At 43.8% G+C, this 26,247-nt stretch overlaps 1 protein-coding gene across 3 annotated transcripts in view; it reads right to left on the bottom strand.

Moving 5' to 3' along the window:
- LOC110533532 (zinc finger and BTB domain-containing protein 16-A) overlaps window positions 1-26,247 on the bottom strand; it is a 171,727-nt gene that overhangs the window by 57,303 nt on the left and 88,177 nt on the right. For 2 of the 3 annotated variants that reach the window (XM_021617846.3, XM_021617847.3), the window contains exons 3-4: window positions 22,331-22,428; window positions 1,484-1,570 (exon numbers count right to left, since the gene is read on the bottom strand). In XM_021617846.3, coding sequence (XP_021473521.1) covers window positions 1,484-1,570; window positions 22,331-22,428 — 185 coding nt within the window. Of the gene's footprint in view, window positions 1-1,483; window positions 1,571-21,239; window positions 22,173-22,330; window positions 22,429-26,247 lie in introns of those variants that run through there. The other variant, XM_090186201.1, reaches the window with a different exon arrangement.

Here is a 26,247-nt window from a genome sequence, read left to right as displayed (position 1 = left end):
AGTCGCCAAGTACAAAGAGCGGAGAGCCATCGTCAGGAAATGAGCTTATCACGGTGTCAATGAGGAACTCTTAGAGGGCACCTGGTGGGTGATAGATGACAATAATGTTAAGCTTGATTGGACAAGTGATTGTGACAGCATGGAATTCAAATGAGGAGATGGACAGGTGAGAGAGGGAGAAAAGAGAGAATCTCCACTTAAGAGAAATGTGTAGACCCAATGCCACCACGCGGTGACCAGATGCTCCCGGACTATGACAGAAAACATAGTCAGATGAAGAGAGCAGCTGGGGTAGCAGTGATCTCTGGGGTGATCCATGTTGTGGTCAGGACCAAAAAGTCAAGGGACTGAAGGGCAGCATAGGCTGAGATGAACTTGGCGTTCTTGTCCACAGATCAGCAGTTCCAAGCTGAAGTCAGACTGAAGTGAAGTGAGAGAGTGGTGTGAAACCTTCCTCGCATTCCTTCCTCAAACAACTCGGCAGAACCGTCTTAGTTTTGTGACAAATCCCCCACTGACATGACCTCCACTTACAGCTGCCATTGAGAAACCAGGGGAGACTGAAGAACAAACACTAATTGCTGATTGCCTAGGAGAGGTGAAACCACTCCCCCTCCAAAACAGCCACTGATTACAAAAACAAGTCATAAATTGCCCTGCCCCTTGATCCTGGTTGATGTGTCAACAATCTGCAAGTTATGAGCAGTGAGCAGTTCACACACCAAGTAGGCTACTGGGAAGACAGACAGCACTTAAAGTAGACGGACCTAGCTAGCAAAAATTTACAAAAGAGAAACACAAAAATGTATACTTATGGAGATATCAGGAGTCATCTAGCTATAGCTGGACGGTAAGCCCAGGTCTGAGTGTCCCTTCGCCTTCTCCCTCTCTGGCATCCAGCCCGTGTAGTCAGGCTGAGGGAGCCCTGTGTGCCATGGAAGATTCCAGACCTCCACCTTCCAGACCCCCACCTCGCCGTGGAACGAGCCAGCCGGCTTATAACCATGACCGAGAGGGTTCGGCTTTATACCGGAAGCCATGGTTACTAGCTTTTAACACTGTGACATGGGATATGGTAATGTACCTGCTGGGTCTTTCTGCTTGGAACAGTGCCAAGAGCAGTAAGACGTAGCATACTATATACTCACTGTGGTGTAAAAACAACTATTTTAATAATTACTAAAATATCACAAAGTCAACAAGCATACGTTATTAGTTGATATGCTTCAGACCATTTAGGCACACCAAAATGAATGCTTTTTTGTGTTTTGTTTTATGTATAGCCATCACATGACTTAGTTAGACCTTTAACCTCAGGAGCAAACTGTAGACACTCACACAACAAACATAATTAGATGGTGTACAAGACCCTGGTGGGAGTGGAGCAACTCTTCTAAAGAGAACACAATTCTCTCTAACACAGAGTGATGGTGGGAACACATGTAAAGCCTTATTGAAGCAGAAGTGGTGGCTGTGTTCTTACCTGTGTGGATCTGTCTGTGAGCCTCCAGAGCATCCTCCTTCTGGAACTGGGCCCCACACTGGTCACAGACAATGGCCTTCTCACCAGCTGCAACACATGAGAGGAGACAGGAGGGTGTTTAATATGGACATAGGCCCAATATAGTGTAGGAACTATACTAACTGTAGATGTACTATATAGTATGTGTGTGGTAAGATTACATAACCTTTGGAACAGACATAAGATTTTGTGACGTTTAACAGTTGTTTTTTAAATGTACAAAGTGATACTGCCAAGAGGAGTGTGCAAGTTTTTCTTCTCCATTTAAGAGATCATAAAAAAATATTCTCACACACCTGCAACAAGCAAACTCTTTTTTGAAACACCTGTATTGTTCAGCACTATGTCAATAACAAGACCCATCGTGTCTGAGCAGCTTTAAAAGTACAGTGTGCAAATGTGTGCCAACGTTGGGCCTCTCCTCTTCACACTGCATTTCTACAATCCAATTCAGTTTAATAAACTTTTTTATTCCCCAGCCAGGGACAATAACAGAATAAAGTTTATTGAATTGAACTGTATAAGTGCAGTATGAAGAGCTGAGGTCTAGCGTTAGTATTTAGCACATACAAACAGAAGGTACTCTGTGAGCATGTCTCAGGTCCAGCCAGTCAACAGCTTTATGGTGTCGCTAGGCTAGCTCGCTAACTTGTGTCCTGCTCCACCCAGATATCAAGCAGGTATGTTCTGTGTTCCTGTGTGATCCTGATCCCAGGACACAGAGAACGCTAAGCTAGACCTTGGCTGTTCTGTTCTTGGCAATCTCTCCAAGGGTTACGACACCCTCCAGCAGCAGCAATTCATAACAGGAAGTCAATACTAAGATTAGAGATGTCTTAGAGATGGAGACAAACTGGGTGTCGGTTTCGTAACGACAAGCAGTGATATTACAAAACAGCTGCACTAGAAGTCTGAGGAAGACAAGTTACACTGACACTGTGACAAGGTGGAGTTCTAAATTTGCCAGTTACAACTTACGCAACACAAGTATTTACTGTATTAGATATTGTACTTGACCTTAACTGTCATTTCACACACTCACAGCACAAGGCATTAGTCAATATTAGACTTGGTCGGTACCGTATGTTTTTCAATACTGTAAAAAAAATACAAGATGTCCCAAATAAAATATCTACACCTCAGGGCTCCAGCTATACATTTGGTGTGATAACTTGCTAGTTAAGTGGCTAGCTTGCAAGATCAAGCTTATTGGTTACAGCAGAGACAAATCAATCGACTCCTAGATCAAGATCCCTGCTGCCTAAATTAGTTTTGTGCGTGAATTTGTAAAACTTTTTTTTTTTTTATGGAAAGAAATAGCGGCCCTTGTTTGCACTGCCGATAATACCGAATACTCCGGTAGAATACAGGAACTTGTTGAAGGTATGACAATCTGGATACCACCGAACCATAGTTCATATAGGTATTTTTTCACTGAAATATGGCCTTCAGTAAAACATTGCCAAAGTAATACTCTTGATGTTATGCATATTTTAATAGAGCGTATGGCCAGGGATGTTTAATGCAGAGTTGAACATATGGTCAAATTAGTCTGTTAAAATAAATACTTAACCTTTGGAGAAGGAACCATGTTCAGGTGAGATTTAGACAGAGTATCTCATTTTAAATTTGCATTAATAAAATCAGCTCCCCCTGCTTCTTCCAGAGACCAATGGAGATTATTGGATATTATAGAGCCAATAGTTTTTCCTGGTTGGATCACATGGTCTAGAGAAACACCTTGCCTTAACACGGACTAAAATGCTTTAGTTGATTGTTTGTTTCAGTCAACGTACTGTAACCATGAGCAGTCCTCACTAAAAGGGGCCATGAGCCAATACAGTCTTTACCTGGGTGGAACTAGCACAGTGTAGAGTTAGTGAACCGGGGCACCACAGATGGCGCAACACTCTAACCCCTCCCCTGGGAGGCCGAAGCCGTGTACTAAACAGGCTCACGATGGAGTATTCACCACGGCACATGGACATAAATTCTTAGAGGAAGTGGCAGCGTGATGCCGTGTCTCTATGAGGACAAAACCTCTGTGGCACCTCATTGGTGTGGCTCATCACTGTCTGAGTGGGGAGTAGGACCGATAGAGAAGCCGCAGCACACAGTCAGCCAGCCACCCAGCAGGCAAGGAGGAACCATTCTGGGGGCCTCAGAAAAACCCTAACACAAATTATAGTGACACATTTTCACCCCCTTTCTTGTTTCCCTTTGATCAATAGAAGGCATCTTGTTAGCCGGACAGAGGAGAGGAGAAGGGAGGGGACGAGGGGTGAGAGAAAAACTCCTCCCTGGCACTCTGGCACCATCCTTCCCTTCTCCCCCCGACCCTCTGCCCCCGGGTAGTACCGTGGCAGCACCAACTCTGCTGCTCAAAATAACTGCTTGCCTCTCCAGAGAGAGAAAAAAAGAGGGAGAGAAAGAAGTGGCTATAAAATAATTGTTCTCCAACAACTCCCACTTCCTCTCTCCCCGGCCTCCCTCCAAGTTGCCACAACCGTGCCCTAACCTGACATAATGGGCCTTGCACAACTGTTGCTTCGAATAACCCAAGCAAAAGGAGGGGGAGTGGGGGGGGGTTTGTGCCACGTGCCACTGACTGACTCTTCCCTTTTCACTTCCTCCTCTGAAATATTACACAACGCTGCGGGCAGTGGGATTTTGGCGTTTCTAAACAAAAGAGAAATGCTGCCTCCTCCTACTCACAGCACAGAGTAGAAGGGGAGGTGTAGTGTCCCGCCTTTCCATGCTCCCTTGGAGTGGTCACGGATGTTTAGGGGGTACCCCTGATTGGAAGTGCCAGTAGCCCACCACACGGTGTCTGAGCTAACCCAATCTAATGGAGCCCCACCACAACACCAACCAGCCACACAGAGCCAGCCCTCAGCCTGCAATGCAGAGGGGGAGAGAAGCAGAGGGGGAGAGAAGCAGAGGGAGAGAGGCAGAGAAGAAGAGGGGGAGAGAAGCAGAGGCAGAGAAGCAGAGAGGCCGAGAGGGAGAGAAGCAGAGGGGGAGAGAAGCAGAGAAGCAGAGGGGGAGAGAAGCAGAGAGGCAGAGAGGGAGAGAGGCAGAGGCAGAGAAGCAGAGAGGCCGAGAGGGAGAGAAGCAGAGGGGGAGAGAAGCAGAGAAGCAGAGGGGGAGAGAAGCAGAGAGGCAGAGAGGGAGAGAGGCAGAGAGGGAGACAAACAGAGGGGGAGAGAAGCAGAGAGGCAGAGGGGGAGAGAGGCAGAAGGGGAGAGAAGCAGAGAGGGAGAGGGAAAGAGGCAGAGAGGGAGAGGGGGAGAGAAGCAGAGAAGCAGAGCGGTAGAGAGGAAGAGAGGGAGAGAAGCAGAGAAGGAGAGAAGCAGAGCGGGAGAGAAGCAGAGGCAGAGAGGGAGAGAGGCAGAGAGGGAGAGAAGCAGAGGGGGAGAGAAGCAGAGGGGGAGAGAAGCAGAGGGGGAGAGAAGCAGAGGGGGAGAGAAGCAGAGAGGGAGAGAAGCAGAGAGGGAAAAAGGCAGAGGGGGAGAGAAGCAGAGAGGCAGAGGGGGGATACTCAAGCAGACAAACACAGGCAACAACAAAACACAGCCTGGCTGTTCAGTGAGCCTAAACAAATGGGTTAAGTAAGACACTTACACTCAGTACCAAAAAACAGCAAAAAATCCATAAAAACACACACACTCTTTCGTCAGAACAGTACAGACACCACACTCTCCCTTCTTTCTCCTCCCTCACCTCTCCCTTCTTTCCCCTCCCTCACCTCTCCCTTCTTTCCCCTCCCTCACCTCTCCATTCTTTCTCCTCCCTCACCTCTCCCTTCTTTCTCCTCCCTCACCTCTCCCTTCAGCAGTAACGAGCTGTGCTGTACAGTTATATTTACACTATCCTCTTATCAGTCACAGAACAGCACGGAGACTACCAATTGGAAAGGACAGCCCAGAACTGTGTGTTCCCTCACTCAAGTAGATGTGTACCGCAGGCAGCATATTTTTCATCAACCAAGACAAAAATCCGGGGCCACAATCAGGATTCCTCTCATAAAACAGTGTATTACGTACACACAGTCAAGGCACACACAGACCAAGGGCACACAACACAGACTAACAAAATCATATAGAAATGTACAGAACTAGACAAAGCTAGTTATAGACAGACACGTGCAACACATTCGCACACACACACACACACACACACACACACACACACACACACACACACACACACACACACACACACACACACACACACACACACACACACACACACACAGAGAGAGAGAAAAACTCTGAATTGCACCGATTGTGTGAGCAAACACTGTACAGTAGATAAGAGAAGATAAACCTGTGTTTTTCCCCATGCAAATCCTGGACATAAGGACATGGGAGAGCGGCTAGCTGGTTCACAATGATATTGTTATCACAAGTAGAAAAAGGAAATAAAAGAAGATAGAGAAAATCTTTGGGTCACATTTGACAGCTTTATGGTCTACTGCTCAGAACGAGGATGTCTAGAGAAAAGGAAAGCAGACAAATATTGACTTGCCAAATGTCAGGGCATATGCATGCACACAGAGGAAAAAAAACACACACCAAAGCAGTCTAAATTCAAACCCTCAAAATGGACACGCTGCAGCACAATCAGTCACCATACTCTTAATCCATTTCTGCCTGCAAACCAATTTGTCTGTCCAGTAGGTCACAGACACGGTTTTTTCTTCCTCTCTCTGTTGCTTGTCCTTTTCCTCACTACAATGAAGCCATTTTCAGCACTCTTGCCCTGGGGAGACCGGGGGCATCTCAGTCCACATAACCCTTCCTCTCCCCTGGGCTGACATCAGAGCCTTGTTCAGGCAGTACAGTATTCTGAGCCTCGACCTTGTTTGGGCCAAAACAAACAAACCCTTCCAGCCCACCAAACAACCTCTTACTCTTCCTCCCCAACACCTCCCATCTCTGCCACAGAGGTGAAAAGGTTCCATGTGTTTCTGGCTTTCCTTAAACCCCCTTTTTTCCCCAAAGGGGAGGGTCAGTGGATGTTTTTAAGTTATAACATGTTGGCATGCTCCCCCTCGGTTTCGGCGCTCTGACACAAAGGCCTCAAAGCTTTGGGGAAGAAACGGGAGCTGGGCCGGGAGCAGAGAGAGGAACCACCCGGGCTCTCCTGGTGTGAAGTGGCAGGAAATGAGGACGGGACCTCCCGAAGGTCAGTCAGTCCGGCTGGCTGCCCCTGTTCCCCCTCTGCTCCCTCTAACACAGGGGTCATTCCACAGGGCCAAGGGCCCTGATATTAATAGCCTTGGTCTCCACTTCCTAATGTGGATGTCAGGTCAGTTGGGGCCGGCTGTTAGGAATGAGTTTCCTTTTGAGTAGTTGGTACATTGTTAGGGTAAGACAGCTTTCATTTGAATGGTTTGATGCAAGTGATGTGGTTTTCTCTTTGCACTCAAATCAAGTGAATCTGGGATTGAACCAACAAAGACAGGCCACGGTGTGTAATACAGGCCGCAATGTATACCAGTGCACTGAAAACGTCACATCCACAGTTCACAACGGTAGCCATGATTAGTGGGGGACTGTTTTTTCTATCAAACATCTCCAGATCCAGTGTCACCCCCCTGGCCTGGGAAAGGCATGGAATGTTCCAGGACATAAAAACGTATTTGAAATGTTGGAGCTGATCAATAGCCCTTGGAGTTGGGTATTGGCGGCGGGACGGGAGGCAGCAGCTTTCTTCTAGAAGAACCTGAGTCTGACCGCAAGGTGAACCCTCGCCCCCCACAACCACCGCAGGCCACAGCAGCCCCACTGGATACAGCAACTGACATGTGTTTACAGTGCTGTAAGTGCCTTTATTGCTAAGGAGAAAGGGATGGTAGGCTGGGGGGAAGGAAGGCGGTTTGGGCTGTCATTTGACAGTTTTTATATTCTGCCTGGGAAAGAGGGTGACTGTGAAGACGGGTCCAACAGATGCTTTTTAACAGTACCAGGCAAAAGTAACCAGCAACATAAGAGTTCAGCAACTAAAGACAGCCTGGTATTCACATTTAACAAGAGAGAACAAGCTGCAGCCACAAAAGACAACCATGTGTTGCTGTATTTCACCCAGTAAGATGGCATGAACACTTGGTTCAGAAGCCGTAGACAAATAAGTCCTACAGTGTCTGCAGTGAAACAAAATGGCTATAGGGCTGGAAAGGGGAAACAAACGATGGTAGAGCCTGCTGCATACGTGTTTTCTCCATAGGTCAATAACCTGTAAAGATTTAGTATTTAGGGCCCATTATTTCCTGCTTTCAAGTCACACGTTGTCAAAGACACTCCTGGGTTTATTAAGGCCAGAGTAGAGTCAGAATGCCTGGGGGGAGGGGACAGCAGGCAACACAATGACCTCTGGGACAGTGAATGTGACACAGGAAAATCTTTGTTTGGGAGGGAAGACAGACAGAAATGTAAACAGATTACTTTAAAAATGCACAAGCCCATTCGTTTTCAATGGGGTTGTGAGAGTTTCCGTAATGCATTGCCAATAACAAAGGGACTCTATGTACCTGAAGATTTGTTGGTATCAGTTGAACATCATTAATACAGAATATCCCTAAATGACGAGAACAGTCTGAAATATGTGGACGTCTGAAGTGTCCAGCTAGGAGAACATGGTTGCGAGCCAACAGAAACAAACTGCCGATATGGCTAAGCGGAGACTATCAGAAATCCCAAAACCAGAGCAACTGGAAATGTAGAAAACATGCAGCGTTTAACTGCACTGATTTACATACTTATTTAGCTTGTATCCAAAAATATATTTACACCCCATTAAGCGTACATTTAAAGTTTTATAGCAATAACTTCAAACACGATGTGAAATCAATTATACAAATTCTACATGTAGAAGTATTTAAATAGTCTAAAAACCTTTGGCCGAGGTGTTTGCCAAATGACACAAAAGGAGTTTGCTGCTTGCTCTTTCCATTTTGTAATTGTTTTTCTGAGAGGGGGGGACGGGGACGGGGGGACTAAGCCATAATCTTTCCTAGCAAAAAAAGTTGAAAAGAGAAGGAAAAAGTAGGGTGAGAAATGGAAAATAGAGAAAAGTAACTTCTTTACAAAAGTGGACCGTTTGACAGACGATTAACTTCCTCACTAAAACTTGTTTTACAATGTCCTGCCACACATTTCAGATCTACTGCCCTCTTCCTTTTCAGCATCTCCCAGTCAGTCACTCTGCCGTGCACCATAGGATCCAGATATAGTGACGATAGAATCGAACATGACAGGCCACCGGCCGAGAGCCAACAAAGGCCAAGAATCAGCTGGGCAAAAATAGGCCAAGCTGCCACTGCACAGCTGAAAGGGGAGTTGATCCTTTTGATGTAGTTCTGTCCTTGAGCTGTTCTTGTCTGCTAATGTTCTGTATTATGTCATGTTTCATGTTTCATGTGGACCCCAGGAAGAGTTGCTCTCGCAACAGCTAATGGGGATCCTAATAAAATACCAAATGTATAACTAGGTTTTTGTCACCTGGAAGGATAGTATAGTAGCTCCATTGACTGTGCTCAGACCTGAAAAGGGCCAACTGGCTAGTCCAGGCTCATACATTTAACAGAGAGCAGTAGCATCTCCTCGGAGAGGCTTCTGGAGCCCCAAACTACAGCCTGTTTACTCCAGTCAAAAATGATCCTCCCTCGTCCTGACCACCAAGATTAGTATTCCGGGGCCATTTACATGTTTGCATGTTTGTATAACACAATATCTACGCTCTGCTTTTATGCTGCACCAAGTGGAATTAGCAGCATAAAAGCAAGCCTTGTATGTCCTGGCTACTTCCAGATGGCTTTGGGAGTTCCTTTATCTTATTATTTTTCCCTGTCTTTTGTTGATTTGATATATATATATATATATACACACATGAAAGCGCCGCCGGCAGATCTTTGCTTAGCAGGTTCATTCTCTCTTCATCCCGAAAATCTAAAAGTTTCAAAAAGCTTTTTATGAGGGAGCCTCTACCATAAATGGGATTCATAGCTCTATAATCTGCGCTGAGAAATTGATCTAGAAGTTTCCAAAGCTATCGTCCAACTTACATAATACATTAAATGTCATGCCTCGGAGGATATTTATTTTTACGGCTCTTTACTTGACAAACAAATCATGTTTTCTTTTCCACTGTCGGCATTGTGATAGTTTATTTCCATCACAAATATCTCATCAGACTCGCATATTTTTTTGGGGGAATGTAATTTTATAGATATATTTTAATTCATTGCATCGAGAGTAAGCATGGGTCTTAACCAGAGAACATTCCAGCATTTCTCCATACAACGAAATGCTGTTTGCTTGACAGCAATGGCAACCATGTACGTAGAACTTTTACAAGGTTAACTGATTGTCACATAATTGAAGGATGCACACCCAATGAAGTTTGGAATGGTGGTCAGGTCTGACATGGCACATTTCCCTAATACCATTACACAAACAGAAAGCCATGCATTCTCTATGATGACTGCTAATACCATTACACAAACAGAAAGCCATGCATTCTCTATGATGACTGCTAATACCATTACACAAACAGAAAGCCATGCATTCTCTATGATGACTGCTAATACCATTACACAAACAGAAAGCCATGCATTCTCTATGATGACTGCTAATACCATTACACAAACAGAAAGCCATGCATTCTCTATGATGACTGCTAATACCATTACACAAACAGAAAGCCATGCATTCTCTATGATGACTGCTAATACCATTACACAAACAGAAAGCCATGCATTCTCTATGATGACTGCTAATACCATTACACAAACAGAAAGCCATGCATTCTCTATGATGACTGCTAATACCATTACACAAACAGAAAGCCATGCATTCTCTATGATGACTGCTAATACCATTACACAAACAGAAAGCCATGCATTCTCTATGATGACTGCTAATACCATTACACAAACAGAAAGCCATGCATTCTCTATGATGACTGCTAATACCATTACACAAACAGAAAGCCATGCATTCTCTATGATGACTGCTAATACCATTACACAAACAGAAAGCCATGCATTCTCTATGATGACTGCTAATACCATTACACAAACAGAAAGCCATGCATTCTCTATGATGACTGCTAATACCATTACACAAACACAAAGCCATGCATTCTCTATGATGACTGCTAATACCATTACACAAACAGAAAGCATGCATTCTCTATGATGACTGCTAATACCATTACACAAACAGAAAGCCATGCATTCTCTATGATGACTGCTAATAGAAAGACTAAAGTGCATGGTTGTGAGATCATTTTAGGATACACGACAGTGCTCGCCCACACTCACGGGAACCTGCTCAAATACCCAGACTGCCTCTGTGAAAAAAGACACTAGATAATCTAATAGCCACTGCAATGTATGATACATCGTTATGTCATTAGAACAACAATGTCAATGGTCTTCTGCTACGCCAGATAGAGAATTAGAGGCATATTTTGATAAGTGCTGATTTTCCTCCTTCCAAAAAATGTTTTTCCTTCTCAGAGAAAATTCCTTCTAATTTTGACTTTTTGATGCGGGGGTGACATAGTCGGATTAGTGAGGCCACATGTTCGCTCACTCTCACCATTTACAATTATGCCAAGGTTGGTCATACTCTCTCCAGTTAACTGGCCTCTGGGTGAGTAAGTTAATCAGTTGGTTCCATATAGACAGATAATAACCATCAGGGGCCCCACAGATACAGATACAGTGATGATTCAGACTATGTACTGTATGAGATACAGTTTGTCGGACTAACATGTATGGTTATTAACTGTGACTAGAACCCAGCATGTTTTTCCTTAATGGAGCGGTGGAGCCTGGATGGACGTCGTGAGGGCAGACAACAGCACAGTGGGTGGGTCAAGTTGCATCCACAGACGTCTGTGTTTAGAGAAGACAGAAGATATGAATAAGGGGTTTAAATGGTGAAATTAAATGTCATAACTGTCATTGTTCGTAAACAATGACACGCAGGTACACAGCAACCATAATTGTGTGTAACCCCAGTCAGATGTCCATCAAGTGTGTGTGTGCGTGTTGTGCACGCATGTGCGTCGTGTGTCTGTGGCTCTCTGGTCCATGAAAGGGAGTGGGGCCTGACGAAAACACAAATCCATACTGGCCACAGGCTTCTCTCCAAACTATTTTCTGCTCAGCTGGTTTTAAATGAAGTTATTATGACTCATTAAAATGCCCGCAAGGTTGTGGAAGTCGGCCAATTCCGATTTAAATTTAGCCTCTCTCACAACCAAGCGCGCTCCCCCTAGCCCCGCACCACTACACTTCCCTGGGTCTTTTTATTGCATTGCTACCCCCCCCCGATTTTTTTCTGTTTGATCCAATACCACTGCTTTGCAACCACAGATTTATAGCTGATATCAATTCCTTGATCTTTGAACACAAACAGAACCGTATGAACAAACAAATCATCAATTCTGCCTGGAAAATAAGCCTGTGTGTGTGCCATGCAAACAAATACATACAATAACTCCAGAAGGACGCAACTTGAGTTACGAACTTTCCTTATGCCTGCAGTTCCAAATATGTTACTGCTGATAAAACAATTGGTCCCGCTGTAAATGACGTGCAGCTTATAAAGGCATCATAAAGCCTTCATGAACACTACATGAATGTGTTACAAATCATCTATAACCATATGTTATGCTTTATAAAGGCATAAATGTGGCATAACTGTGTGACATAACCCAGTATGTCAAATATGACAAACCCTGTGTTTTTATCAAGGGTGGCATAAGCACCGCTTAATAAAGGCTTTATTAATCATATTAAATTGAGGCTTCACAAAGCATTTATAACCTTGTCATGCATCTTGGTAGAGCATTTCAACGCCAGGATAGTGGATTTGATTCCTGGGACCACCCACACGTAAAAATGTATGCACACAAGACTGTAAGTTTCTTTGGATAAGTGTCTGCTAAATCGTATATATTTCACTAAAACATTTATAGGATGGCCCAACCTATTTCCCTCTCGGGTGCATGGTCAATTTTGGACTTGACCTCAACTTCCTCCAAAATGCTGCAGGATGACACACATTCTAAAGTGCAGTCATGCACAGCAATACATTTTGGTAGGGACTTTTAAAATCCATTCATATTTGTTGCTTTTTTTTTCAAAATTCAGTTCTCTTGGGTTTTTTTTTTAATAGAAAAATACCTACATTGGATTTTCTGTGTTCACAACAATGCTTAAACCACATCAGGAGATGACTTTTGAAGTCTGGGAGAAATCTTAAACTTTTGAAGTCTGGGAGAAATCTTAAACTTTTGAAGTCTGGGAGAAATCTTAAACTTTTGAAGTCTGGGAGAAATCTTAAACTTTTGAAGTCTGGGAGAAATCTTAAACTTTTGAAGTCTGGGAGAAATCTTAAACTTTTGAAGTCTGGGAGAAATCTTAAACTTTTGAAGTCTGGGAGAAATCTTAAACTTTTGAAGAACTTTTGAATGGGTGGAGTAAAAAGCCAGCAACACTCCCTATTATTCAGAGTCCCATGAAATTACACCATATAAACATTCTACAGAACCTACTGACTATCCCCTACAATCCTTTTACTGCTGGTCCCAGAACAGTCCTTGCTCGAAGCCAATATGTATTCCATATACAGTGATTCACATTGGGGGCATTTCATTGACCTTGGAACATGTTTTAAAGCCCAAATTGAATGCTAATGTTACTTAAATATGCACAAATATGAATCATTGTTAATGTAAGGAGAATTATTTTTCATACGTCATGAATGGTTATTGAGTTAAGTGTTATTTCAAATAATTTCAGTGACTTCGCAGCAATTGCCAAATAGTCTAAATTTTACTAGCTAAAAACAATTCCCCTTAGATACAGCTGTGTCTCATAGTCACGTCATGAGATTTGTAAATGAAAGTATGAATATGAATATATGAATTGAATGGAGTTCCCCATCTCCCCATTTAGAGTTTCTGTCACAGTACAGAAATGCCCTTATCCAGATGGTGTGACAAAGGCATTTCCTAACAGACCGGATAACCTTGTTACTTTATGGTTGGAACCAACATGCAGTACACCCAGCAGGAAAAGAGGCCAGAACCATTCGTCCGCCAGCTCAGAGACAAGCTACTCTATTCACAGATCTCTGTAACATTCAATGTAATTGCATTGCTGGACTTTTTGAAACTTCATGTAATTTGTATTGTTTTAAACATTTAAACAAGGAAATGTATGGTTTAAACATGCCTTTAATGTTTATTTGTTTTAGCTGTTAGTGATAATTCCCTAAGTTTTAATACATTTGTGTTTACATAATTAAGCCTTTAAGTATGTGTTATGAATGACCAAAGGTGTCTGACTTAATAGTAAGTACAGCGTCATATGATACAAGGCATTTAAGTACATGTTATAATTAAATTAAGTACAGTGTCATGCAATATAGAGTCTTTATGGATGTGCTATGAATGACTGAAGGTGTCTCACTCCAAACTAAGTATTACAGGACACTACACAAAGGTTCTCTCGTGATCCACATGCTACTGTGTGAGGTATTTAAATGGGTTGATGGACCTGCAAAGCTTGCGTTTGTGATGCGTGTCAGAACCAAGATGATTTGGAGTCCCACCTGAGACTAAGGCACCAGGTATTCCTCTTCTGCTCCCATGCTGGAGACCAGGGCTGGATTACAACCTGTTACAATGGTGCCAACATTTTGTGGCTGACCTTTCAGCAGGGGAGTGGGTGAACGTGTCAAAGACCTGACTGGGACCAGCACCATGCAGTATGGCCCATTGTTGTTGTGTGCATGTTTGTGTACTAAGGAACATGTAACTTGGTTCCAGAAGATAGACACTTTCAATTTCTTTAGGTTGTGGGTTTTCATCAAGTGAAGTGTTCCTTGGTGTAACATCATCCACAGGCTATTGCACACACAGCACATATAAGCCTGGGATATCAACCATTCAAAGTTGGCCTTAGTGGGAGTGTAACTGAGTAAAGTATTTGTGACCTTACTGAGTAAAGTATTTGTCATTGTCTACTTAACACTGTAAAAAAGTAAAAATGATTGCTTATCCCTGCCCATTCTCACAATTTCTATTCTTAAAATGTGCTTTTAAACCCGACCCTAACTAATGAAGGCCAAGTTTGATGAGTTGGTCCACTAGACCTTCCGCGCATTTGGGCAGAAGTGTCTGGGAATGAGATTAGGTGTAATGTGACTAACATGACTAACTTCAGAGCGTGTGACATCCTTCAGCACAACATGTCACCCTATATAAAGCACATGTTTATATCATATTCAACACAATGGGTTAATTGCAATTACTTTCAACCGTAAACGTTGTTTACGTTGCTGGCTTTCCTTGCAAGTATTATTCTGACTAATCATGACTGCTTCACATCACTTCCTGAATATCAACTTCCATGTCTTGTTAAGGGGACAACGTTGACATTTAAGGGATCAGCGTTGATGCCATCATTGTATTTCATCATTCTGTATGGCATTCCTCTGAATTGCTTAATGGAAAGAATGATTATCACTAATAACAAATAAATAAATGGATGCGTCATTCTGACAAATCCATTGTGCCTGCCCTTCCCTATTTGAGCCGTTGTCAGGGATATTCCACTAAAGAGTTACTCCCAAAATAAAATACCTAGAGCAAGCAAAGTCCAACTGATCTTTGCACAGTTGAGCAACATTCACTATTATAGGAATAAGAGCTGCACTTCCATTCAGTCTCTCTCTCCCCTGAACCCGTGAGGGACATCCCCGCCCCCACCTCCTTTCCTCGTCTCTGACAGGAGCAGCTCAGCGGGAGAAAAAAATGAAGCAAATACAAAATTCAATGGGCTGTGTTCTGTTTTAGAAAAGGCACACAGTGTACTGTACAGCCCATAAAACTGAAAAACAGCCTCCAGACACTGCCGCAATCACCCTCCATCAAAACACTTTGTCTCGCATACAAAAATAAGAGCCGGCATCGAGCTGAATACCAAATCAGCCCATTAGAGCACAGGGGCACTTGCTACTTAGCAACCAAAGGGATTTAAAGCGGCAATACCCTGACAAAGTAAGATCCAGATCCTTTCTTCCTACAGGGGTATTATGGGCTAGTTGGGAGCTTCCTTTTGAGGTTTGTTTTGGTGCACCAGAGATGTTTTTACAAAAGGACGGTTAACGGACAAGACGATTTAGAATTTCGTATTGTATCGTATAAATAAAATGCCATGTCGGCGATGTAATTCGATGGGCGCTACTTGTGAGGTTGAAAGCATCGTAAATCATTGAGAATATGTTGACTCGATTTAACTGACCTCTTTGCGAAGATCTAAGGCCGGGGCCAAATGCATTTTTAGCCAACAGAATGAAACACGTTCTAGGTGATGTTTGTATGTAGTACTAGACATAGAATTCAATGAATGGTTCAATAACAGTCGAAACACACAGATTTAAAAATGTACCACATAATATAGCAGGTTACTAAAACAGGATCCAATTTAGATAGTGAGCTAATTTTGACACAACATTCAGTAGTAATCAGTGATTTACTACAATGATACAAACACTGTAGCGCCTCAACTACTGGTGGAATAGTCAAGAACCTTAAGAGAATCAATACTGGGCCATCCACAGTGCTGTCATGGCTTAATGATAGATGACTCACCAAAAGTGTCACCTCTTATGTCTAGTACAGCCTGGGCCAGGGGTACTCAACTCTTACCCTACGAGGTCCGGAGCCTGCTGGTTTTCTGTTCTACCTGATAATTAATTGCACACACCTGGTGTCCCAGGGCTAAATCAGTGCCTGATTAGAGGGGAACAATGAAAAAATGCAGTGGAACTGGCTTCAAGGTCCAGAGTGGAGTTTTAGGGGTCTAGGCCATCCCTCTCACATACTGTACAGCCTAGATAGACCATCTCTTTTTTCAAAGGCTTATAGAGTGCAGCCAGGTAAGTACATTGAGTTCCGGCTAAAAGGGCACAGTTTACTGAGGGAACACTATTCCCAGTCAAGTCCCATTCCAGATGGATGGATGTCTTAACTGGTTCCATCCAGTTGCCAGACAATTACTGAGGCCATTACGACCAGGGACCCAATAATCTCTCTTGGACCTGTATAATGTAGGCAGATTTATGCCCCACATAATTCAAGTGTTGTTTTAAATAGGGGTTTAATGTACATCAACAGGTCAGGGAAAGTATTATGGGTTTAAACCCCCAGAAAGGAGTTAGGGCACGCGGCCAAACAGAAGCTCAGCCCATTTATCCACGCTGTCTGTCATCCTGTGCTAATGTACTAGAGGGAGGGATGGAGGGAAGGAGTGGACTGTGGTGTCAGCTGTTGTGAAAAATATACATGTAAATCACTGTTCATTTTCTTCCATAGTCATTCTTTTCTTTTGAATTTTTTAACAGAGATTTCCCTCCACAACATCCCCCTATTCCCTCCTCCTCTTCCCCCTTCCCTGTCTCAAGTCGCAGGGCCCTTCTCTATTTTGGAATATGTGGCTTGGAAGGCAGTCAAGTTTCATTAATTTATGGTTTGGGTACAGTATGTTCCTGGACACACATCTGCGAGCGATCATAAATGCACTGGAATGCTGGCAGAACATCCAGACCTGCCGGCACAACCATGATGTCATCAGTGAGGGAAGAGCTGGAGCGGGGCCAAGAGAGCTCCGCCAAACAGCTCCACTCCTCACTCTCTGCTCCGACAGCAAAGAGATGGATAGGAGAGAGACAGAGAGAGAGTGAAAGAGAGGGAGGAGAGAGAGTGGTGGCAGAGGGAGAATGAAAGAGAGAGTGAGGCAGAGGGAAGGAGAGAGAGAAAGTGAATGAGGGAGGAGAGCGTGTGAGTGAAAGAGAGGGAGGAGAGAGAGCAGTAGCAAAGGGAGAATAAAACAGAGAGAGTGGGAGGCAGAGGGAAAGAGAGAGAGACAGAGGGAGACAGCAAGGGAGGGAACACCTTCCCCTGGGCTTTTCTCTTCCTCCCCCCTCTGTCTTTTTCCCTCTCCTCCTATCCACAGCACTCGCTTTTTCAAATGCCTCACATTTTTCAATGTCTTAATGCTTTAGCCATTTATATGGCGCACACAGAGAAGTGGGAGCAGGTGTTAGTCAGGTGCACTGAGAGTTAACTATGTCAGGGTTGATTTGAGGTGGGGGGGCAGGAATTGATATTGACATTTACAGTCAGCTTGGTGACATGGACCAGGTCTAAGACAACCATGGGGAAGGGAGCATTAACGTTTAACACTGTGACCCAAGTAAGGGTTAGAGCAGGAAGACCAACAGGAGAGGCGATGCAATGCTAGCCATGGGAGTTGAAGAATCCCCAGGGTGGTGGGACAAACAGTGAGCCCAAAACAGGTGGCATGCCTCACTTTTCCTGGTAGTCCACCGGCATTAATGATCATAGCAGGGTTTCATCGATTGGATGTAGTGTGTGTGTTTGTTTGTTTGTGTGTGAGTGCATGCATGCATGTTTGTTGAATGACTATGTTCGGTGTGTGTGTGTGTGTGAGTGAGTGCCACTAGACTGCCTATACATCTGGTTAATCTGCTAACTCTCGGATAATTATGTACTGTAAACAGAGGATTAGCGCTTACTTTGATGGTACATACCATATTTTTTCCACTGACAGAGCCTGAACAGCCATGGTTGGGAGGAGAAAATTAGTCATCATAAAAATAACCGATGTGCTTTCAAAATGCAACTATGGCTCTTTTCACATTGACGAGAGTTAAGGAGATTCGAGAGATTCTCAAGAGACATTACTGTAATGTAAACTTACTTCCTCAAGAGCAGGGCAGTGTAAACATAATTGTCTCTGAGCCCAACACCCCTACAGTAATAATCCTAATTGCAGAGCACTGTTTTTGAAATATCTGAAGTGTATAGATGTTTTCCTTTCATTTGAGACTTGTTTATTGAGTTTTTAAATGAAATTGCAGCCAGTTACTTTACATTGTCAAATTGTCACCGAGGCTTAAAAAATAAATAGATGGTGCTTCGGCTAGCTGCGCTGAGCCACGTAAAACAGCTGATGTCAACTCGTGCGTTTTCAGATGCAATTTGTTTTACCACGTGATGATTTCCATGATATTTATAGAAATGAAGCCTGGTTTGCTCTAATGTTTAAGGATTGGCGTGGTAATCATTCACTTCTGATAGGCTAACATGAAGACATGTTCTTAGTTTTAGCTAGAGGGCTTTAATCTTGAAGCTAAAATGTAATGAGTGTAGGGATGAGAAAATAAACCCATTAATTGTCTTCACATGCTTGCGAACTGTTGCATTATTCAAGTTTGTAATATGGTTAAGATGAAAAGCTGCTTGCTGAATAGTTGTAAGTATATGCTTTAAATACAGTTATGTATACATTATGTCAAATCTCATCGCAGTGCCTCTCCTAGAACTCTTCAATCTGAATAAGCTCTATGAATCATCTAAGTATTTGTGGGCCAAGACTATTCCACAACACTCAACCAACAGGGATACCATGGCATTTCACATCATAACATTGAGTGGCTGCTGCCAACACACTGACACTGACTCAACTCCAGCCACTTTAATAATGGGAATTGATGGGAAATGTAAATATATCACTAGCCACTTTAAACAATGCTACCTTATATAATGTTACTTACCCTACATTATTCATCTCATATGCATACGTATATACTGTACTCTATATCATCGACTGTATTCTTATGTAATACATGTATCACTAGCCACTTTAACTATGCCACTTTGTTTACATACTCATCTCATATGTATATACTGTACTCGATACCATCTACTGTATCTTGCCTATGCTGCTCTGTACCATCACTCATTCATATATCCTTATGTACATATTCTTTATCCCCTTACACTGTGTACAAGACAGTAGTTTTGGAATTGTTAGTTAGATTACTTGTTATTACTGCATTGTCGGAACTAGAAGCACGAGCATTTCGCTACACTCGCATTAACATCTGCTAACCATGTGTATGTGACAAATAACATTTGATTTGATTTGATTTGATCACACCCCTGAATGGGCCGGAGCTTCTCCCATCCCAAAACTCTGAGTCACTGTTCGTCCAGGCAGACCTGCAACCCCCTCCCCGGCTCCTAGGCCGCGGTGACATTAACCTGGGGAAAAACACTGGCACACGCCATTCCTTAATCGGGCCCCAAGCCAACCCGTGGCCCCCAAATCAGCTTACTGCGTCGGTGCCACCAGACTCCCTCATTCAACAGGTACGCTCCTCTCTCCGACGGATCAAAACACCACGGCAAAAAAAATAAAAATATCTCCACTCATAACAAATGCAAAAAATAAAAAACCTGGCACAAGACTCACTGTACATACTGTACCCTCTGCTGTGGCAGGCAGCCCAGACTGGCGAGCCGCCAAGTCTCCGATAAAACAAGCACACGCAGTGAATGAGAGCAGGCGAGAGAGACAGGCTGCACTGGCGGAGTTGAACAGGGAGGGGCAGTGACGGCTGAAATGGTACACATCACACACAGTGCACTGTGCATACCAACAAGCACTCCTCCTCCTTCCCGCCATCTCTCTTTCTCTCTCTGGATGTCTGAGGCTAGGTGAAGGGTGGTGGTGGGTGGAGGGGGAGAGGAAGGGGGGCTAGCACAAGGGCCTGTAATGTGTCATTTTGTAGCGATAAAAATCGAGGTAGGCACTGAGGCCAGGATGGGGGGAAAAAAGACTTGAAAGTCTGAGGTAAAAAAAAATCAAAGGGCTTCGGCTCATCACTAGTCTCCCCCTAACCATTGCTGTCTTGATAGAAGCACTTGTCTACTTTACGCCAGACCAAAGCTCCAATGTGTCAACACTGACGTGTACACAGCACAGGTTGGTATTGTGCGTCAAGCAAGCCAGGACCGCAAAAGTTTCGGAGGTGGAGCTAAAAATACAATGCCCACATCCTTTACTCACTCTTCATTTGTGAGGGGAATCATTTCTTGTGGTTCTTCCTAGAGTTTCAAATGTTAGTAAAAAGGCAGGCAGACGATTGTCCTTTTGTCTTCGCGACGCTGCCAGCCATGTTAGCTATTTCCCTTTTTAGCTTGACACTCACTGACAACTTCGATGAATTACAGAGTATTTCTGGAGGTTGACCAAGAATTTGAGCCAACATCCATGTCAGGCCAGAGTATTCACCCACTCCCTCACCTGTTGAAAGCAGTCAACTTTATAATTTAGTAACCGCTGCACTGGAATGTGCTAGTCATGATTCACAACTCTGATGATTGAACCAATAATCTGCTGAATGACTTGGTTAATTATGTTGCAGACCAGATCTGGACTCAATCAGTTTGGGGAAACTAAGGCCAGTCAGGTCAGCCTTTACTCTGCAGCCTGCTGCTAAAGACTGGTTTCCACTGGTGCTGGGGAGCTAGGCGAGATGTAGTAGAATCCTCTTTTGAAGTCTCCTCCAGTCTTTCTTTGAGGAAAGGAGACGCGTCTGAGCCCGGGATTACCCGGACTCACTTTAAAACTTCCACCACACAATAATTCTTCCCCCACGGATTGTTTAATTACATGCACCATCTTACTGTCGCAGCAGGAGTTGTCGGAGGCTGCAGCACGAGGAAAACTCTGCTGATTTTCCAAGAGAAGAAGAAACTCTTTAAGGTCATGGCATTTTGGCTCTAGAATGTGAGAAACTGGGGAGGCTGGGAGAATGTGTTGGGGTCTCTGACCTGCACTGTATTTATTACACTGTTGAATTCAGAACTGTCACGGCCAGCTCTAATACAGACATGCTTTTTATTATGGATGTCAGACAAGAAATGTGTTTGTGTTCTCTGAGTAGCAAGTGTGTTGTCGTGGGGATTTGGGAGGGGATTCTAAAATGAACATAATATATTTCCTTAAAGCAGGCTTTTTACATGCTGAGTCGTGCACAGAGCCAATTCACCGGCACAGCGTGAGGATTCATTCATCTCCGCACCGCAACATGGCGGGAGAGATGCCTCTGCGACAAATCAAAACGTGTGTTACTACATCACGGGAACCCAGACTCCGGCATTAATTGAGATATTAATTTGTTTTTTCAAAAGTCCTTCATACATGACTGTGGGAGACCAAACAACAGTGACATGACATATCTCATTTCCAAAGAATGGGGGAGAAACAAAAAAACCCACTTGACTGACTGATTGACTGTTGTGTTTCCAGTGTGGAAGGAGAATCAAGCGGTTGTACAGCATGTAGAAACATATGTAGTGGTATATGTAGTCCGGGTGGGCCCGAGGTTAGATCAGGCCAACGCGTGGCGGGGTAACGAGAGACCCACACATGGTTGGGGTTGACCAACAGGCAACCCAGTCCCATGGCCTTTACAGACAGTCTAAAATCCATCTGCACTTAAGGCCTTAGGAGACGAGTTCAGTTCCCTATTAAAAAAATAAGTCCAATAAAAAAAGCCCTACTGTGCTAAGTAGGCCCCTGAATCCACAGGCTGTCCGTGGACAGAGTGTCAGCCCTGCTGGATCAATAGCCACTGTGTGTTGAATTACATGGCTTTTAGACGGCTAATGTCATGGCCCAGGCCATAACCAATGGGACCAATATCTCCACTGAACGTTGATTTAAAACCACTGCAGCCCGATGTAAATCCTGAAATAGATCCAATGTTATAGGTCTTTATCAGTTCATTAAATCATATGCACGAGTACTAGATATCCCATTTCAGTGTCAAGCCTGTACATTATACAGCCAACATTAAATTCCACTATGTAATGTTCTAATATAGTGTAGAATGTGCTGATTCCTACCTGAGTGAGACAGCAAGTGCATCCTAAGGCGTAGGCTGTCCAGAAAGCGTTTCCCACACAGCTCACATCCATAGGTCTTCATTCCGCTGTGAAGCTTCCTGTAAAGATGAGAAAGAAACATATCAGGACATTGTCCCGCATTTCACAATCAATGTCAAATCAGACAGAGAGATACATTTATGAATGAAACCTGTGAATTGCCATTCGGCTGCCTACATCACTGTATACTGTGCTGCTCACAACGATATCCTCGTATTGTCAAACACTTTGCTTCTCAGATTGTCTTAAAAGACTATGTCACCGACCATTAATTAGCACATCAAAACATAACAATAAACGTAAATAAAAATACCAAGAAAGCATCGGAACTTTACTTTATTCTAGCTATAAATCACTAAATGCTATTCCACCGGAGGTGTTACCGTGGCGAGCATGCATACCCATCACAGAACTCAAGAGTAGTGGATGGATTAGGTCCCATAAAGTGGACGATGATGATTTACACAGAGACGTAAAAGGCAAGCAGGTTAATGTTACGACCGTTTATGATGTTACGACCGTTTATGATGCCGCGCCGGTTGAGTCCCGTTGTTAATTCCTATTATATAAGAACTTTGTTATGGGAATGGCTCCTTTAATGCTCAGTCAAAATGGCTGCCGCCTGAAAGAAAACATGTTGGTGCTTTTAAAGCTGAAAGGCGTGCGTTGAACCAACGTACTGCAGGGCTACATGGTTGTGGCCCAGAGGGTCAAACCTAAACCAAGGGTCAGTCTTTAATTTCACAGAAAAGAAAACTGGGGATTAGATAACTACACAACCTTCGCCAGGACCAAAAGACAACCTATGGGAAGATTTCAGTTTGGAGATGCGGTAGGAACCTTGACAACTCAATCTGTTGCAAAAACCTCAAACACCCGGGGGCAGAACCAAAACAGGCTTTTGTTCAAACATATTTAAATATGTTCTGAAGCAATTAAGGGGCACACAGATTGACAAACAAATTGTCATTTTTACAGATAGCTTCAATTAACTTGAGAAAGACGCTCGCAACTACCCACCTGTGCACGCACGCACCCACCCACCCACTTAGCTTTAGGACACATTTTATCCTTCAAGGAAGAGATACGTAGGTCAAGAATGCCTTGACAGTCCACACACACAGAACGACTTCAAACCACTGTTCACTACCCCCCCCCCCCATCAAATGTCAAAGAATTCACCCCTAGCAGGTAAGCCCTTTATTGTTTTATTGATGTTCTTGCTTAAGTGGGCCTCGCTGGAGCTCAAAGACCACTGGCAATTTGTTAAACATGTCTTTTTATTAGCATACTTACAGCATTCTGTAACTGTTACCAGAAAAGTAATTAGCTCATTGTTTGCACCTCTGCGCCAAATGCTGTAGGTCTCAGAATGGGAAACAAAGACATATGCTACAGTTCTCACAATTCCATTTGTGCACAAATAAAACTAATGTTACTAAACTGAGTCGAAAGCTGAGAGAAAATGTTATGTAAAAAGGATGTGAGTGAAAACTATGCACTAAATTCGTTTTTTATAGTTATGTTCAGGTGAGGAGCAATTTTTTGTCCAATGTCTGAATGAGGTGATAATCAGAGCACTTCAAGCTGGAGTGTCTTGGTATCACATCAGATGACGGAAACAATAGTCTTAGTGTGTCAGTTCTTGGGGAAACAATACACTTGATAGGGAGATCTGCTAAACTTCAAAAACTTGACACTGCGATGCATCTTCACGTCTCACAAAAGGGCTGAGGATGTTGGTTATCAAAATGACGATTGATTGATGTCATTCGCCAAATCAAAATTGATTTACAACTCCTTTGTGCTGCGACTGAAATCAGGCCGTCTGTGACAATGGTGGCAAGAGTTATGAAGCGAGGATGTCTGGGTAAATTCAATAAAGATGAATGGAAAACAGTTGAGGACTGAGGGTAAGGAGAGGGAGAGAAAATGAACAAAGGAAGAGGGGCGCGAAAGAACCCCCCCCCCGATAAAACTAGCGAAAAACCTTCCAAAATCCTGATGGCTGTCTTAACAGAGTAGGATTCGCGGAGAGACCTCGACAAACAAAAGAAAGAATGAGGCAGCAAGCCCTTAGGCAAGCTGTAAGTAATTAAATAGGCCTGTAAACGCCTCCAAAAATAAAAAGGGGCCACTTCAAAAGACGAGGACGGGTGATCGGCTGAGGCAGGAGAGAGGAGCTGGGAAAAGACCAGGGGTCCACGCACCTTGGGGACCCTGACTGATGCACACAGGCACAACGTCTTACTGTAGGGGACACACTCTGGGAGGCTTTTCAAAGGCCTTTTGTTGTAGCCCCTCAATCTGGCCATTGTCCCCCGGTACAGCACGCTGATGAAGAAATAGATGGACTTATTAAGGGGACTGCAAGGGGCTGGAGAGAGGGGAGCATGTGTACTGACTACCTTAAATGCATGGAGAGGAGGGAGGTGTGGGAAACAGGAGGCTGCTGTCCATCTGGAGAGATGGAGCTGAATCTAACTGAGGACCGGCTCGTCTGAAGCAGACAGGAACCTGATGGTGTTTCAAACAGACTGACAGTGGTTTATAGGGCGCTGTATATTTAGGATACTAGGGAATAGTTGCAACATGCTACGTCTGTTCTTCGCTATGGAGCTTAAGGAGGCATGTGTTTTAAACCAAATTAGGCTGGGCAATTGAGAACGCTCAGTCAGGCAGGGCTATTGCAATTGTCACGGAATAATCACTAGTGTAACGATTCTGTTGGGAAAGCTAAGAATACCTACACAATGTAAGGCAACCTGCCTAAAATAAAACTATAATGTATGTAATGCATTACATAAATGTGAACACTGCCAAGAAAAACGGATAACTACTTTGAATGAAACCCAACCCGCCCTCCGCAAAAAAGTTAATGGCAGAAAGCAACGTTAATATTATCATTAACTTTGTGTTTTTATGGAAGCATTTCTTTTTACGGCTACTTGATTTTACAGGCAGCAGAAACTCGGAGTGACCTTTGCTGGAGATTTTGCACAGTGGCAGTCAGCCGCCCTTCCTTGGGGCTTGGACTAACAGCCTCCTGTCCCGTGCTTGTGGCAGGTCATTTAGCCTGGCTAAAAAGCAGATGATTTGGAGGTGGGTGGCGGTGAACAGAGAGGAAAAAGCCGAAACGACTGCGCAATTATTTAAAGTTCTACTTTCTGACCAAGGAGCTCTGACACCGACGCCAGATGTAAGCGCACATAAGGCCCCTGCCCTCCCTTTTCTCTCTATGTGTGAACTGTGGCAGCTCCCAGTCCCCTCAGGACTAACTCCCTCCCTATGCACACACACAAACACAAACACACACACCTCAGGCCCACCCCATGACCAGCTGCTTTCTTGCTTTGCTGCTGAAACAGAAGATGAGGGGGTGGTAGTGTGTGTGTGTTGGGGTGGGGGGTCTAGTTTGAAACAGACTAACTGTAGTCATTAAGGAAGCTGACATAAAACTCTCTCAAACCATTTACTCAGTTAATAAGCGACTTTGTCCAACAGTCAGTTTTGACAACGGCAATACATTTCAAATTTATGTCAACAAAACATATGCTGAACACCTCATTTTGGGTGCTGGAGTGGCGTGCTGGCTCGTAAATCAGACCTGTGTTTGAAACAGGGGTAGATTACAGGCCTGTGTTATTGAGCTGTTACAGCGCACCTCGTATAAATCTGAACTTTTTCACTTCGCCAGCTGACCCGGCTGGCTCTACATCATAGTTCTGTCCATGGGCGGACCTCGATGCAGGGGTCCCCGCTAGACGACACCATTAAAAAACACCTGAAACGAGCAATAGTAACGCCATTAAAACAGTGTACTCAACTGAACCTCCAAACCAACAAAAACAACAAACTGAGGTTGAGTCGTCTGTTTG

The sequence above is a fragment of the Oncorhynchus mykiss genome, chromosome 10 (assembly GCF_057628025.1).
Source record: "Oncorhynchus mykiss isolate SJ-2025 chromosome 10, ASM5762802v1, whole genome shotgun sequence".
In the NCBI taxonomy this organism is placed as follows: domain Eukaryota; kingdom Metazoa; phylum Chordata; class Actinopteri; order Salmoniformes; family Salmonidae; genus Oncorhynchus; species Oncorhynchus mykiss.
The sequence above is the reverse complement of the archived record's forward strand: the minus strand, read 5'-3'. Positions and strand labels throughout refer to the sequence as shown.